Source organism: Echeneis naucrates, chromosome 5 (genome assembly GCF_900963305.1).
Source record: "Echeneis naucrates chromosome 5, fEcheNa1.1, whole genome shotgun sequence".
Taxonomy (NCBI): Eukaryota; Metazoa; Chordata; class Actinopteri; order Carangiformes; family Echeneidae; genus Echeneis; species Echeneis naucrates.
The window spans coordinates 8,044,416-8,061,138 of NC_042515.1; the positions used below are offsets into that span (position 1 = coordinate 8,044,416).

The 16,723-nt window shown below is 40.8% G+C and overlaps 1 protein-coding gene across 1 annotated transcript; it reads right to left on the reverse strand.

Annotated features, from left to right (window-relative positions):
• Positions 1 to 4,300: 4,300 nt before the first annotated feature.
• LOC115044041 (CTTNBP2 N-terminal-like protein) lies at positions 4,301 to 16,425 on the reverse strand. The gene is made up of 7 exons (XM_029502870.1): positions 16,311 to 16,425; positions 13,499 to 13,603; positions 7,616 to 7,846; positions 6,750 to 6,857; positions 6,443 to 6,631; positions 6,148 to 6,318; positions 4,301 to 5,993 (listed from the first exon to the last, which is right to left on the reverse strand). The coding sequence occupies exons 1-7, from the start codon at positions 16,347 to 16,349 to the stop codon at positions 5,040 to 5,042; spliced, it is 1,797 nt and encodes a 598-aa protein (XP_029358730.1). The 5' UTR covers positions 16,350 to 16,425; the 3' UTR covers positions 4,301 to 5,039.
• Positions 16,426 to 16,723: the final 298 nt, after the last annotated feature.

A 16,723-nucleotide genomic window follows, 5' to 3' on the forward strand; every position in this document is an offset into this window, starting at 1 on the left:
AGCACCTTTTACTTCTGAAGCCGAAATAAAGATGCGCACCAGAAAAGCGCTGCGCTCCGGTGCGTCAGCTGTTCGTGGCTCTAATCCCCCACCCCCCGCCACCTCTCTGTCACTGACTAACAATATTTATAAATAACGAAACAATCATCAAGAAGACTTTGTTCCTGCAACAAGTAGTCATTAACCTCAGTGTTTGATTCTCTATGATGGTCGTCTCCGGTCAGGGAAGAAGTTTCCATTTGACGTCCTCGCCTTTGTCTCCAGGGAATTAGTGCAACATTTCCCAGCTTTCTGGTACTTTGTTTCTTTTTTAGACAACTGATCTAAATCGAATAACCAATTCATATTTAATGAATGAATGAATTAATAAAAGTAATCGGTAAATCAAGAATGAAATTAGCCCTTGGCTGCAGCCATATGCAGTATTTACAATTGCACAGTGTAAAATTTCTCAGTGTAAAAGTTCAGTTTATCCAAAAAAAAAAAAAAGGTTAAACTCTGTGCTAAGCATTCTTCTCCATGATGGAAACTCGAGGGACCCAGAGTTTAAAAAATAATTTAATTTAATAATAATAATAATTAAAAAAAAAAGCCTCTTGGAACCCCTGTCTTCAATTACTGTTATGTTATCAAAGGCTATTTAATCAAATGAAATAGGTGCAGAGGAAACAGTTTACTCCGCAATGAGTGGTCAAGCTTTCACACACTGACTCATTATACAGGAACTTTGTGTCTCCAAAGAGGGGTAATCCTCACCAGGGGACATTTTAGAAAGTTTTGTTTTGTTTCATATTCATTTGGTCTCAGTGCACTTGCAGAAGTTAACACATAGACATCTTGGCTGCTGCATTAAAGTCTCATCAAACTTATGAGTTTTAATGATTTAGAAATGAGAAAGTTAGTTATGTTTCACAAATGTAAAAATGCAATTGATTATGTTAATTGTGTGTTAAACTCCACCAAAGCAAGCATGCTAAGAGGTTTCACAGAGGTAAAGAAAGCAAGAGATGAGTGAAAGTGTCCTGCAAAAAAAAAAAAAAAAAATCAGAGTTCAAGACGTCTGAATGAGGCTAAAGGATTGCAGTCTTTTTTCCACTCTTAGCAGTTATGATGCATTAATGGCAAAGATTTTGACACCAAAGATAGAAACAATGTTTCTATCAATATTTTTCAACATTGTTTCTGGGCAAGATGGATGGATAGGGGAGATCCCCCTTCCAACCCCATTAATCTTTAACTTTATTTTTAACTTTTTGTTGTTGTTTGTTTTTTAGTTTAGCCTAGTTGTCACATACAGGCTCTTATATTTGCTCAGAGGTTCACATTGCTCTGGTATGGCTTATTTTCGAGTTCAATACAGGCCTTTTCATATTGTTAAATTATGTTTTTAAAAAGTTGCCTTTATGCCCAGTGACTCTGGGTGGGAGAGTAAATAGCTTGCTCCCATCTCCCAGATCTTGTAATCCTGCTGGCGTGCATGTTTGTAGTTCAGCTCATATCAACGGCCCAAATCCAGAGACAGGGTTGTCTCATTGAGCTCATGTGGAAACATCTGACCCACCTCAAGGGCATTCCTGGCTTCTATCTCTGTGACTTGAGGGAGACACTTGGCATTGGGTCTGCCCAGCAGGTAAAGAAAGGCACAAGCAAGACAGTATGTGTATAAGAGAGTGTGAGGTCATTTTAATCAGTGCAAATCCAGGGGTGTTAGTAAAGGTTCTCAATAAAGGTCAATAACAATGCAGCTGCCAAGAAATGCCACAGTGCAGACAGTGCATGTGTGCGTGTTTTTCATCTGAGTTCAGTAGAATTGTTTTCTCCAAAACAACAAAAAAATGCACTGACTAATTTTCACTTCAGTATAAAGATTTAAATGCTTTTGGCCTCAAAACTGTGTCCTTCACACTTTTAGTCAGTAATACACACATAGATAGATACACTTACATAGCCCAGCTGTTTGTCCTTCAGTTATGTCATATCTGCATTTGGAGCAACACTCAGATCCTCATTACATGTGACCCTGTCTTTCTTTACCCTAGGACAAGCTATGGATTTTAAAGTGACAACTCTATAACAAATTGCTTTACAGGGAGCAGGTGATGGTGGTGATAACACCCGTCGTCCGGCCCTCCCTCTCCTTCTGTCTCGCTTCGAGCCAGCTCCAGCTGTGCTCTTTGAGAGGCTCAGTGTGGGGGCCCAAGCTCCTATTCTTGGCGCATCTCATGGTCTGGGCTAAATTTGGAGATAGAAAACATGACAAGAAGGAGGGAGGTAAAGAAAAAAGAGAGCCAGAGAATAAGGCAGATATTCGGGCACCACAGGATGCAGCAATGAAGAGTGCTAAGATGCCAACAAGAGCTGATTGGCATGGAGCCAGAGCAGCGATGGCAGTCATCAATGTGGACCGCTGTCTTTTTCAAGTTCAAATTCATATATTTACATGGAGCTTCGTCACGAGTACGTTTCTTACAATTTGAGAGAGGATCCAATAAATTTGCATTCGTCAAAACAATTTGCATCAAGACAAGAATTTTAAAAACAGCGTTTGCTCGTTTCTTTTCTCAGTTTTTTTAACTGAGATTTTTTCTGATGTAGAAAACTTATTTTTTTAAGTTAGTTATTATCTCTTTTTTTCATGTGAAACCCTAACAGAAGGTGGCAGTCAGAATTTTTTTTTTTTTTTTTTGACTTTTAAACCATAGTCACGCAGCCCAAAGCTTGAAGTCACAGTTTGAATATGAATGGATGCACAGTGGTGAATGCAGATGGACTTGGAAAAAAAAAATCTTTAAAGAAAGTTAACTTATCTTACTAAATGACAATTTAGGGTTGTTTGAAACAACAGCACAAGGTTTTACAAAGTAGATTTTTATGTCTTCCCTCTGATTATTGGAGTTCCTGCAGAGAACAGTAGAGTGAGCAGTCAAGCTGGCAGTAGCAGCAGTGAGGACGTGGCTCCTCACAGCTCATCAACATGAGCCTCTGCTTATGGAGCCTGAGAAAGATGGGACTTTGCTGGAGGACCAGGCGTGCCTGTGCTGGGTTTGGGATGCGGCCCTGCTGTCTTCTGCTGGAATGTTAATTAGGTGAGCTGAGCAGAGAGGTGACCCGTCCCATTAACCAGCTAACCCTTCCCCAAAAACCAGGTGTGGGATGTAATGTGATGGAAAGCCAAGTTGGTGTACGCTCTCCTGGTCTGTGTGTGTGTGTCATGGCACATTGATAGAGAACGTCTGTGTGTGATCAAGATGGAAGACATCTGTCAAGTGATCAGCTGCATTTTTCATCCTCTTTCGCAATTGCAGTCTCATCATAGCCGCCGCCACCGCCACCACCCGCTTTGGCCCTCTGAAGTTGCATCACTTAAGACAACATTCCACAAGAGCAGTGTTTACAGTTGAAGCAACACGCGGCACAAAATAAACAGTTCAGACCAACTTAAAGGTTTCTTAACTTCTTTTCAACTAAGGAGCAGGAGGGGGTAAGACTCCAACACAGTCAGATGCAAGAGATTCAAACAGACATAAAACTTTCACCCATTCATTGTGTAACTGGATCCACAAAACGGTTGAGGAAAACCCATCGTGACGTATTAGCTAAGATGCGTATGTTTATATGCAGTATTATCATTACTGTTATTTATTTCACAAATGTTTAAAACTGATGTTACAATATAAAAAGATTGTAGTAATGTCTTGCATGTCTAAAATGACTATAATTTTCCAAACTGGAACTTTTGTCAAAATTTTAGACAAAACAACATCAGCGGTGTGGATTCCACTTAAGTTGTTGCATTTTTAAATCCGCATTGATGCGATCCACCAAATCCATTTTATTTTATATATAAACCGTAGATAAACTGTAACTGAGTCAGATTACTGATCATTGAATGTAACCAGTCTGCCCCAAGCTGCTGATCGCATTAAAATACTGCCCTCTAGAGGACACACTGTGGCTGTACAGTACTTGAAATACTTGTCTGTCGTGCAAACATCACATAATAAGCATATCAACGGCTTGTAGCATTTTATTGAAGTGCAATTACAGTTTTAAAGAGATTTATTTATAGTAGTTACAGTTACAGTCTTTCCTCAGGAAAAAGATCTTACAAAGTAACATTTTAATGTGTTAAAGTACCGTATGTACTGACTTCACATGCCATTAGATTTTATTGCGTGATTTTGGGTGTAAAAACTTGATAATTTAAACTGTTTAGATGAATACTTCCATTATTATCTAATGGCAACGTAATTATTTCTGCAGGATAATAAAAAAAAACTGAAATGATGACTACACGACAATCTTTTGGATTAATTTATTAAATTTTTTTATACAATATTGTAAAGATCCAGTAAGACAAATACGGCAGAATAAATCCAACTGTAAAAGTAACAAATCAAATCAGACAGTAAGATACTGGCAGTGTTTTCTAAAACTCTCTCATTAATGAAGAAGGCAAGACATTAATCAGAATGACTAATCTCAAATAGCATATCGTTCTAAGGTGACTGCATGTAATCTGATCCTATAAGATCTCTATTATAAGTATGCAACATTTAAGCACAACATTGATGAAAACTATTATACAATAATAGCTAATAAAATAAACTATACAACTTTATAAAAATGACAGTTACATGACTGTACAATGAAATATATTGGTCCAAAGATGACTTATTAAATTTGGCTTTAAGATTATTTGTTCTTAGATTAGCATACACACTTGAGATGGTATAAAGGGAAGAAAGTTAATAAGTGAGTATGTATTCTTTGGAAACAAAAAAAGATATATACTGCAACAGTATGCTGTACCCATCATACAGCACTGACACACCTTTAAACTAAAAGTATCAGCTCTTCTCATTATTTTAACCACTATCTAAAATAGTGCCTCAACACATACTTACAAAAACCTAATAAATACAAAGAGCAAAACAGTGTTTGAGGGGACCTCTCTTCAAATAAGTGGTCTTGATTGTGAGATATGGACTAAACTGGGCAAGAAGCAGAGCAGCAGCTGATGGATTTACTGTGATTACTTAATTTGATGAAACCACCATGTCCAGTTCTTTGACTCCCTCCTGGCTGGAGGTGAGTCCGCAGCTGCCCGAGAGGGGACTGTCAGAGAAATGGCTGGCAGACCTGGGAACTGCAGCTGGAGAGGGAGGCGCCTGAGCCAGACCGGGCTTTTTCGGTGGGATGGGTGGAGGATTGCCCCGGTCTGCCCTGGGGATGGTGGGTGATTTGACCCCCTGTGGGACTGCACCTGCAGCTCTTCCAATGATGGGAGACAAGGGTGCTGCCAGGCTGCGGTAGTCTGTGCCGAAGGGCGAATTGTTTGGTGCCGCCAGCTTCGGTGTGCCACTCTGCTGGACGGTGGTGAAGCGAGACAGGACTTGAGTGACTGTACTCCGGGCCATCTGTTTGACTGGGCTGGCTTCTTGGGAGGGTGTGCTGGTCACAGGAGAGAGGTCCTTTGGTGAGACAGGGAGTGCAGGCTGTGTGGCCTGGGACTGAGGTTCTGGGTCAGCGGTGCCCTGGAATTTATGACGAGCTGCGTGAAAGCGCTGGTTAATCCCGGCATGGTAGGGAGACTGGTAGCTACCAGGACTTGGACTGCCAGGTGGACGTTTGGAGAGAACAGGTGAAGCACAGGGGGAGGAAGGAGAGAGAGCAGAAGGGGCAGCAGAGGAAGAGAGCACCTTGGTCTGATGAACTGAAAGACTTTCATTTCCATTCTGTAGAGAGGTCTTCTCTGATAGGTCGTTGTTTGGACCATGATGTCCATTGGTTTCCAGTGGACAATGATGACCATTCAACTTTGGTTCCACAGGGGACTGTTTTCTGTCTTCCTCTATGTCAACAATCTTTATAGTGTCTACTGTGGTCTTTCCTGGAGGAGCTTTTGTGGCCCACTCCTTTCCCGTTGCCTCTCCTGGGACTGTAGCTCTCATCATATTCACCTCCTCGAGGCTGTTCTTCAGCTCTTCTACCTAACCATGAAATAGAGAGAAAATGATCAATTTCAAGTAGAAACGTGTACAAGGTCTTTTTTTTTCTTTTTCTCTTGCATTAGCAATAACTGAAATAACTTTAGGCTGTGCAACCTGCTTCCAACAAATGATGAACAAATCAAAGTGTCCACACCTGCTGCTTTAACTGACAACATTGAGCTTCCTCCTTTTTTAAACGGGAGCGCAGTTGTTCTCGTTCTGTGTCGAACTCAGCTAGCTGTTCCTCCAGCCTTGCTTCCATCCTGAGGGTTCGCCTCCTCTCATCCTCCAGCTCCTTCTTCAGCGCCTGACAAGCATCCTTTTCCTAAATGAGAAAACGGTGTCTTTTAAAAAAGAGAGCAAAATCTTAAAATCCCCCAACATTTGCACAACGAAGGGTACACTAAGCGTAGGAAGATTCCCATATTTGGATTCAAAATATTAATAACCTTGTCAAGTTTACGGCTCAGCTCAGTCAGTCGATGACCCTCCTCCAGAGCTCTGGCACTCGCCCACTTGCACTCTTTGGCCAAGGCGCAGGAAAGCTGTTTGTGCTGGGCCCGTTCTTCTTCTAGCTGGTCAGTAATCCGCCGCTGTTCTTTTTCCAACCGCCTGACCTGGCTGCGCTCAAATTCCAGCTAAAATGGCCGAGACAAAAAATACAAAATTCATTTGTCGTATGCTGGTTGCAGAGCCAATCAGTCATTGACGGTAATAGTTACAGTGCAGTCCATGTCAGAAATAATTAGAGGGCACCTGTTGTTGTAACCGCTCCCTCTCCTTCTCCAGGATGTAGGTGACATCATCTCCCTCTGCTGTGTCCTCAGCATGCCTCCTCTTTTCCTCCTCCAGATCGGCAATGACCTGAAATAAACACAGTGGGGAGACAGAGAGTAAGGAATGAAATGATCTCTTTGAAGTTTGACCTGTTTGATATTTAGGCCATTTAATGGTTGCTTTGCAGCAATGTGAAGATTAAACAAAGACACTAGAGGCAACTTAAACAGATGACTACATAGTTGTGTCTGTCATTAAGCTGGCAATGATGGAGTACTCTGTCTTTGCTGAAGGGGCAATGTAAATTATTGGTTCATAGATTATTTAAATATTCATTTTACAGATAACAGATGTTAAAGTTATTATATTTAAAACAGTTTGGGTTTGCTTTCTGATATTTTTATGGTTGTGTAATGTGACGTGATCAAAGATGAGTGATAAATGGAGTGTTTCCTCATACTCCATAAATAATGGTGTGTTCTCATACTCCCACTAACCAAAAGGAAAAAAAAGGAAATCTGGCATCAATATGCAGGTATTTTCATTCTTTTTTCAGCTCTTTTCATGTTTGTTCAACAGCATCTGTGAAGTATTCTTGGATGCACGTGTGCCTCTTTAGAACTGGCTCATTCTGAAACTGTTGTTGCTTTTAACTTTGTTTCTGGATACAAAAGATTTGGATGAAGAGGGTTGATTTCATTATATTAATTAGTTGGATTTAAAGTTTTCGTTTGCCTAATGAGCATGCTTTATTAGTCAGAACAAATGGGACGTATTTTAAAATCTGCATAAGGAACCAATTTGTTTCTGCTTCCTATTATTAAGAAACCCACACCTCAACTCACCCTTCTGTGCCTGCTTTCTGCTGCAGCCAGCTGGGCCAACATCTTTTCTTGCATCCTCCTGCAGTGGCTCACTACCAGCTTGAGAACCACGAGGGGGTTGGAGACTGAGGAAGAACAGTCTGGGTCCTTGTGGCTTCCTATAGTTTCGCTGTCTCTCTGCAAGGCCAGGAAGGGGTCACTGAGGTTATACCTGCCGTAGCGCTCCTGGACAAACAGCTCTTTTCGCTGGGCCTAAAGAGATGACATGAGATGAGAAGAAGAGGAGGACAGTACATTGAAAATGGGGTGATCAGTTACCTGTTTTAGGTAATGTTGATGAGTGTCATAGTCTTGCCGGCCTTAATAAGGCTATAAATTGTCTCTGCCAGTTACATTTGAGTACTTCATATTCTTTGAATTTAGTGCAGAATACAAGTTCTTTCTGTCCTTTCTCCACCATACAGACCAGTAGTGCCTTTAATCACACCATGATCAATAACTTCGATGATAGAGTGCTAAAGAAGCAGTTGATAAAGGATGCAAGAAAAGACAGGAAATGCATGAAAAAATACAAGACAAAGCCTGTTAGCAAGAGGAAGGAGCAACAGATGGTGTATGTGTGTCCGTCTATCTTTAGCAGGACAGCTGCTCTGGTCTGGGCTTTGGCCAAGGAATACCTGTTGTGCATTTAATTCGTGACAAAGGAGGGATAATAGCAGCAAGACATTTCAGGTTCAGTAGATGCCTTTGGTATTGCCGTGAAATCAGATGGAGTGGGGGGAAGAGAAGGACAGAGCAATATGGGGAAGGGAGGGTGTGGTGAAGAAGGGCTGGCAACTGGTCTTCGTGAGGTTTCAACAAAAGAGGATCAAGAGATTAGAAAGAACGGTATCCGCTCTGGCAGGGCGAGGATAGAACTTGACAACTGATACCGAGATTACTTCATAAGTTTAACGTGTAGTTAAGAGTGTAGGTGGGCATGCAGAGAAATATTTAACCTTTTTGTAATTCCTACAGAGCTCTGTACTGGTTACTGTGTAAGCTAGGTGTAACAGTGTATGAATATATGTACAATTTTAACCCTGTGTGGATTCGGGAAATCTAAAGTAAATTCAAGCTTGAGGCACGCAATTCTTTTTTTTTTTTTAATCATTTAAGATTTACATTGTCTAATCATTCCACTCTGGAAAAAGCACGGTTCAAATAAATCATTAAAAGCCCAAAATGAATATGATATTCATGGCCATGAGTGTATGTAAACTTCGGACCACAACTGTATATGCACACACAGCAACAGATACGCTGACATAGGTCAGACATAGGTATGTGCATCTATGTACAATGATGTATGTTCATCAACTGCAAGTATTGCAGTGAAAGAAACATGAGACTAACCAACTGAAATACCAAATGTATCAATATCATACTGATCAGAAATCAGTATAACTCTTATAAAACAACTGGAATTTGCTTTGAAGAATTCTATGAGACTTGTTCAACCAACCTAACCAAGCTGTTTACTGGAAAGATGTTGGAAAGACTGCAGGCAGAGAAGCAAAGTTTAAACAATATTCCCCGAGAGTTCACAGGCATCATGATTTGTCAATTTTCTCCATCTTCAATATTGGCTGATCTGGTACAAAGAGAAGATAACAGGACTGTGGGGCATCAATGCCGTTATTTGATGCAGTCCGCTGAGGACAGTGTGAAAGCGGATCAAACGGCATGAACCAGCAAAGCAGGAAAACACAAGAGTGCCCAGGAGAATTCAAAAATGCCTCTCAAATGTAGCTATATATCTAAAGCCCTGTCCCCACTCAACACCACTATAGTTTTGAGTGTAATCCAGAGAGTCTTTAAATATTGTCCACAGCTTATACAGATGATTGACTTAGATACATTATATAATATTTATGCAAATACTGAGGCAAAAAATACAAAGTTTGAGAGAAATCAGGAACTATCATGTTGTTGGGATTATTGTCTGTTTTTTTTCCCCCTTAAGATACGCATCTTATTCTAAAGGCAAGTCTTCAAAGAGGAATCTGTCTACGTAATGGGCCTCCAGCCCCCCTCCATTCCCCATCAGTGACTGTCTGTTCTGATGTCTCACTTAACAGTCAGAGATTAAATAAGCTTAGATCAGGGTTTCCATTCTTGACACTTGAGTTGCTCAAGGATATACACCCAGCCTGACTCTGACTGCTGCAGCTACACGCAACAGAAGCAAGAAAAAAGAAAACACACACATCATTTAGGTGAATGTATACATCAAAAACTATCAAATGTACATTTTTTCAACTTTAGAAAGTTTCTAGCAGGCCTTCTTTTCTTGATTCTATTTATTGAGTTTCTGCAAGTTTTCAGAATGGGATAATTGGCCTTAAAATTGGCAGGATTTTTTATTTTTTTTGGTGTGTATTATTCACTACACAAGCTCAGTCATAAAAACAGGCTCAGCCTTCCTTTCCCTCCCAGCCCCTCTATCCTCAAACAGACGTACATGTCTACAACACAAAGAGAGGCTGTTTTCCTCTGCCTCAATCCTCCACTGCTGCAAAGAGTGCGGAGGAAGTGAAAGGAGGGATTACAGAAAGCACATTTTTAACGTTAGGAAATCACGAGCACCCAAATCTACCAGCGCTTATTCATTACATCATAATGTACATGCAGATTACCTATAAGCATTCAGCACATCACTGTTATGCATCAGTCTACCTCCATTATTCATGCTTTTGTCTGCTAGCTATAGTTTTTGGCAGCCTGTGCATGCTTGTTAGGGAAGCCATCTTTGTGGCACAGCTGCACTGGTTCCAATGTGGCTTATCTTTTGCTGACACATGTCGGGACTTCTTACCCCAGCGTCCTAAGTATTTCGGAGCTGCATATGCAGATGGCTAAATAGTTTGAAAAGCACAATGCATTTGATGAATACGATGTACAAAGGACGTGCAAAGAATGTTACAGGAACTGACATCGAGCACAATCAGGCGATATATCTCAAGCCAGGAACAAAGTTATTTTCTGTACTTCATTGCTGCTCCATTACCAAATAACACAGAAGGTAAACCTGTTTGATGTGCGTCCACTTGGAACTGCACTACATGGACTTGACAGTTAATTAAAGGCTCATTTCCATATTTGATTCGCCTTTGAACTCAAAGTAGACTCAAATTTTTTACCCAGAGCAAAAAGAACTACTGGATCACTGCAAGTCTTTGTGTGCCAAATACAAGTATTGCCAGAGCCTAACTTCCTTTTGAAAGCCACAGCATGAGCAGCTGCAGAAGTGAGTCACAAGAGGGGGAAAAACGCAGTAGATACTTTGAATGCCATTGATAGTTCTGCATAATTAAATATAGCTGACCACAGAAAAACCACATCATTAACCTAATTTCCTGTGCTTGCACTATATCCTATCAAAAAATAAATAAATTTATACATAAATCACAGGTAAGAGTGCCATAATTTTTTAAAAGTACTGACCAAAAATAGCACATGAAAACTTGCTAGTTCCTCTACTTAACCCAATGAAACACACAAAGAAACGTGCAGTTCATGAGGTGAAAGACTGCTTTATTACCATGGTGATTGGTGTTTGAGATAAACACTTCTTGCACGGCACTCAGTTTAGCAGTGACACATCAGTTAAGACCAACATGAGTGTACCTACTTCTCTAAATGCTGTAGATTCATGTGCGGTCCAGGCCAGCAGCTCCGCTAGACAGAGCTTCAACATAGTGCTTTTAGCAGAATACTAACCTCAGCATCCTCACACCTTTTACTAACTTTGGCAATAGGAACTAAAGAGATGGTGAAAATGACTTTCATTGCGTATATAAAGGTATTAGATCTTAAACTAAAGGATGGGGCAAATCAAAATTTTAACCAGATGATGATGATGATGACACTAGCAGAGAAGTGAAAGGTTCTCAGTTATTCATCCTCATGGGAAGCATGCAAACACCTGAATCAAATTGTATGGCAATCCATTCAACACATGCAGATACATTCCGAACAAAAACAGATGCCAGACGCATGAAGGCACTTCAAGAAAGTCAAGGAATCTCCAATTTTAGTAGGATTCATCCTCTAGGGAATCTGAATGTCTTGACAAAAGTTTTGACAATCCAATAAGTAGCATTTGATAAAAGCTTTAACAAATATTTAAGGCATAAAAAAGTCTGTTGGCTTCATCCCCTGGTTAAAATGAATGCCTCATTGAAATATGGCAAAACTTTCCCGTCATTGGGTAGTTTTTCAGTTCAGGCCCATTTACAGACATAATGTCATCTAGCCTCTAGCGTGGATACAAACAAAGGAATTGTGGGATGATGTTTTACTGATGATAATCTACTTCAATGTGAGGACAAGACTGCAAATTCCCCTTCACTAATTCCTTAACAGCAGAAAGGTATGAGTCCCGCAGAGAAGAAATCGCTTTTCACTCACGCTCTGCAGTTTATTTCTTACAGGTCAATTTTATTCTGACACTGCAACACTGATGTGAACTGAGTCTTTAATGGGTTAACAGTTTGACCTGGTGGAGCCATGAAAGCGGCACAGCCATATATTCCCCCAAGCTCCAGTTAAGGCCAATGTTTATTTGTTCACTCCTACTCTCGCTCACATTGAGTCATCATCCACCCAGCGTGCTGCATTTCTTCTTGCCTTAGATGGCCAGATCCCAGGAGAGATGTAGGAATGTGGTCTAGACACAACACATGAACATTCATAAGTAGGGTCTTTCCAACGGCTGCACTCTAGTTTTTCCTTTCAATGGTTCATTTTACGTCAGTAAAGTGAATATCACCCTGGGGGCATAAGGGTGCAACATAAATGCTGCATCATAAGTTTGCTTTCTCTCTACTGATTTAAAATTAGTGCTTTATTAACAGAGTTATGGGAGGACGATTAGAGTTACTGAAGTAAGTTTACAAACAATCACTGAAGGCTTAAGAGTGTGTGCCTTCAGTGAAGTCATGGCAAAGGACACAGTGTGGTAAAATGCTGAATAATTTTTGCCAAAGTAATACATCATTAGGGCTGAAACTAGCTGCTGTGTATCAGAACTGTGTGTATGTTTTGTTTTTTTTTTTTGCCCCCCCCCCCCCCCCCCCCCCCCCACCACCAATTGGGGTTATGTACAGGTTCACGTGAGTGCGTCTACTCATTTTAGCTTAGAGGAAGAATGATTCACGTTATTAAGAGACAAAGTCACATGCCAACAATTTGGGGGGAACCAACAGCTTTGTAGTCACAGACAGATAGATTTGTCATTTTGAGACAGGGAATTAGTAGAAACAACAAGGACACGGTTACTTAAATTAAGCATAATTGTTTCACCAATGTTTTCACTGTTTTTTTTTTTTTTTTTTTTTTTTATCCTTGCTTGTTGACAAGTATTTCTGTGCTTCAATTAACACCTCGACTGGAAGCCACACCAACTGCTGTAGGCTTGAGATGTGCTTGTTCAAAGCTGATAGTAATTTCTTACAGCATTGCGACAAACCTTTCACATCACTCCTGCGACATAATCAGTTTCTCTTTTGTCCATGGAAACGCCATCTTTGACACTTCTGTTTAACGTGTTATATGACAACATATGCTAATGAGTTATAAACATAAGCTCTCTGTGCAAACTTTAAGCACAAGCACTCAGTGTTGCAGTGAAATGGTACAGGAGCGGTTTGATGGGATGACATTTGATATGTTTTCCCTGTTGAAATGTGTCACCATTGCGTTTCTTTGCAACTGACATTGATTCAATTCAACCACAGCTGCTGTGCACGATCACAAAATAGACACTTTTTAAGCCTGGAGGGGAGAGTTGAGTGTTTTACATTAATAAGACAGATTTTACACTAAGGGTGACTGTGTGTCACCACCTCCACTGACAGCTACCTTTAGGGCATCAATGACCAGGTCCCGGGCCTCGAGCTCTCCCTCCATAATGCTGAAAAGCATCAGCAACTCCGGCTTGGTCAAACTCTCCATGTTCAGCTTGGACTGTGGAGAAAGAAGATAAAAGAAAAGAAGTTGGTTTAAGAATATAATTAGATTTTACCTCTCAAAAAATTATGCAAATGAGCATGTGCAGCAGTTTAATTTATTCTTGTTCATAGAAATACTCTCTTTTTACCTTATTCTTCCATAACTCCATAAAAGGAAACCCTGAGAAACTACTAATAGCTGCTTCTTGTGTTTTCCTGCTTTGCCTCTGTTATTTCACATTATCTTGAATTGAAAACTGTACTTTGTAATCTCCCCAAATCACCCAGACAGACAGCTGACCTATCTGCTCTTGCCCAGTGATTTGTGAGCTTTATGTGGATATATAGTTATAATCTTGGGCTGGAGTCATTTTGCAGAGCAGAACCACTGTTTGAAACAGATTTTTATCTCCGGTATCCCAAAAAAAAAAAAAAAAAACCCAGACAGGTTCCTTTGGCTTTAGTTCAGAGGTACATTTAATTCCCAACATAACTACATCTAGCTCAAGCAAGTGATACAACTAAGAGACAGTCAACTTAATGTTTTAAATGTTAAAAATATCATTGTGTTTTGCTTTTCCTGAACTATGTTCCATTCATAAACAATGCCTTGATAGATACTTAATGCTGGAAATGCATTGTGGTCTCTTTGTTGTGTCCTTGCACTCTAATCTCACAGCTGTGTTGGTTCTGCTGACAAGCCCTGCGGTGTCCACACCTCAAACATCCAACCACACTCTGGTCAAGTGAACGCATGCGGGCCCCCCTTTGAAATCCGATCAAAGCTGTTGATGTTTTTACACTAAGCATCCTTTTCATCGTGTGGGATAGAGCTCTGCAACAGTGGCCAAGTATTTGCTAAGAAAATCTTACTCTAGCTTGACTCACTCAGATATATATATATATATATATATATATATATATGGCAGAAAACAGAAAAATCTTTTGCCCCTCTGCTGTTTACTAGACTGATCAACACCTGAGCTTGCATTCACCCAACAGACTCTGCTCTGAGAGGCTTGTGGTCACCACAACTTTCCACATCGTGCAGTCATCGGGGGGAGGGGGGGTGGCTGCACTCTCTGAGCACTGGTTGCATAATGAGAGACAGGATCAACTGGTTGTTTCATATCTGAGCATGCAGCGACAATATTTCCCAAGCATCTACAATATCATCGGTGTGTGCGGGGGTTGATTCCTGAAAATGAGCTGTTTCTTTCGACATTCTACGTTTCTACATGCTGTGATATACATACAGTGCTGCATGCAGGAGTGAGAGGACCAGTGAATTGCATCCATAGCTGAAATCCCCCACAGCAGCACACACTCACAAAGAAGGCACACAGCGTTTTACTTCTTTCTCCGCCAGCACTCATGGTCTGCGGCTTAACCACAGGGGTAAAATGCTAATTAAACTACAGCACACACACCTCCCTTGGTTTTAGTTTACAGGCTGGCTTGCTAATTTCACAGGCCACCGTAATCACTGTGAGAAGAGAGTGTGCTTGTGTTATGAGACATTTCTGGCCCCGGCATGGAGCCTACATGTGTCACCGCCAAGCTTGTTCTAGATCCTTGTCATTTTTAATATTATTTTGCCTAATCCCCCAGAATTAGACCGGGTAATCACGAGGATGTACAAACATGGAGCAACAGCATGGGAAATACAAATATTCCCACACATTCTCGTAGCTCCACCTTTGATGAAAAGCCCGTGTTTATAATCATTTTTATCCATGTTTGTTTTAAGCCTGGTCAGCCATGTGCCTCCTCTGCAACACAGTAACCTCATTAAAAACACATGCTGTCTTTTTTACAGCACATTTTGCTGCAGTGGAAAGACAGCCAAGGTTTGTGAGTAGCTGCCTGACGGTACAGTTTGTAGGCCATCAAAACTTATACTGGCAATAGCGAGAGAATTTCAAGTGATTTGTAACTAAAGTAATGATCATAAGTAAATATTTTTAATGCAGAGAAGTGTGTTCTCTCTGACACGTGACAAAAATTCAGTGCATTGAACCTTCAAATCACATCTACCAGTAGGAAGAGCAAAAAAAAAAAAAAAAAAAAAAAAAAAACAAACCCAAAAAACAGGAACAACACGGAATTCATAATGCATTAAAAAGTCAGACAGTGCAAAATCGTTGCACCACAAACTTTACCTGCAGAGGGTGAGCAAAGGGGGGAAGTGGAGCAGGAGACGTCTGCTGGACTTCCTGGTTCTGGTAAATCAGGCAAGCTGACGGGATGCTGCATGTCTGGATACTAAATTGGATTTGGTAGCCAACCTAATTTTTGAATAAGCCACTTGCCTCCCTTAACTATTGACTTTAAAACGGTAAATTGCACGGAGTCAAACTTTGCCGAGTGATAATTGTTGTTATTAAATAAAAATAAATAAATAAATAAATAAATAAAAATAAAACAACTGGAGCAGCTGGTAATTGATCCACGGGTGACATGTTACTCGGATTCTTCTTCGTGGCGGAAAGTAAACTTGGGTTTAAATGTGTTTCTTCTTCTCTGTGCCATCTGCTGTCCGAGCAGCTCGGCCTTTTCGCTCGGACTACTTCAGCTAACTCCATCCTTTTTTTTTTTTTTTTCTTACGTTTTTTTTTTTTTCCTTGTGACTTAAACGCGTTGAAAAGCTGTAAAATAAATGAAAAAACGGCGTCTAACTTCACACCCGCTGAAACAACTGTACTTTCTTTCGGTGTTCTTACCTTCATGCGGTCCTCGGGGCTCTTGGAAAAGTCCAGCATGAACTTTTCCCCCGTCAGGAGATTTGTCCCACTCGGTTTGGATCCGGTGATCCCGACGCGGCGGAGCTCCGAGCGGCCGGAGCGCAGCTCTGACTGACGGACCGCCGAGCCAATAGGCGGCCCGCGAGCTCAGAGCCCCGACCAATGAGAGGCGAGTTTGAGGGAAAGGGGGGCGGTGACTTTGAAGTCCCGCCTCTTGGACCGTGGTTGTGTTTCTTTGTTTAGTATTTCTGGAGTGCCTGCCTCTTAAAGAATCACTCAGCCACCAAAAGAAAGACTTTCAGCAGACTATTTTAATGTTATGGCCGGAAGAAAATACAAAAAAAACAAAAAAATAAAAAAAAAAACCTGCTTTGGTCCGTTTTGTGGTGCAC

Bases quoted from the DNA above. Each gene is read 5' to 3' on its own strand.
- LOC115044041 (XM_029502870.1), bottom strand. From the start codon at position 16,349: ATGCTGGACTTTTCCAAGAGCCCCGAGGACCGCATGAAG. The intron at 13,604-16,310 runs GTAAGAACACCG...CTTTCTCCACAG, and splicing joins GCCCCGAGGACCGCATGAAG to TCCAAGCTGAACATGGAGAG. The intron at 7,847-13,498 runs GTAGCTGTCAGT...TCATCTCTTTAG, and splicing joins TGGTCATTGATGCCCTAAAG to GCCCAGCGAAAAGAGCTGTT.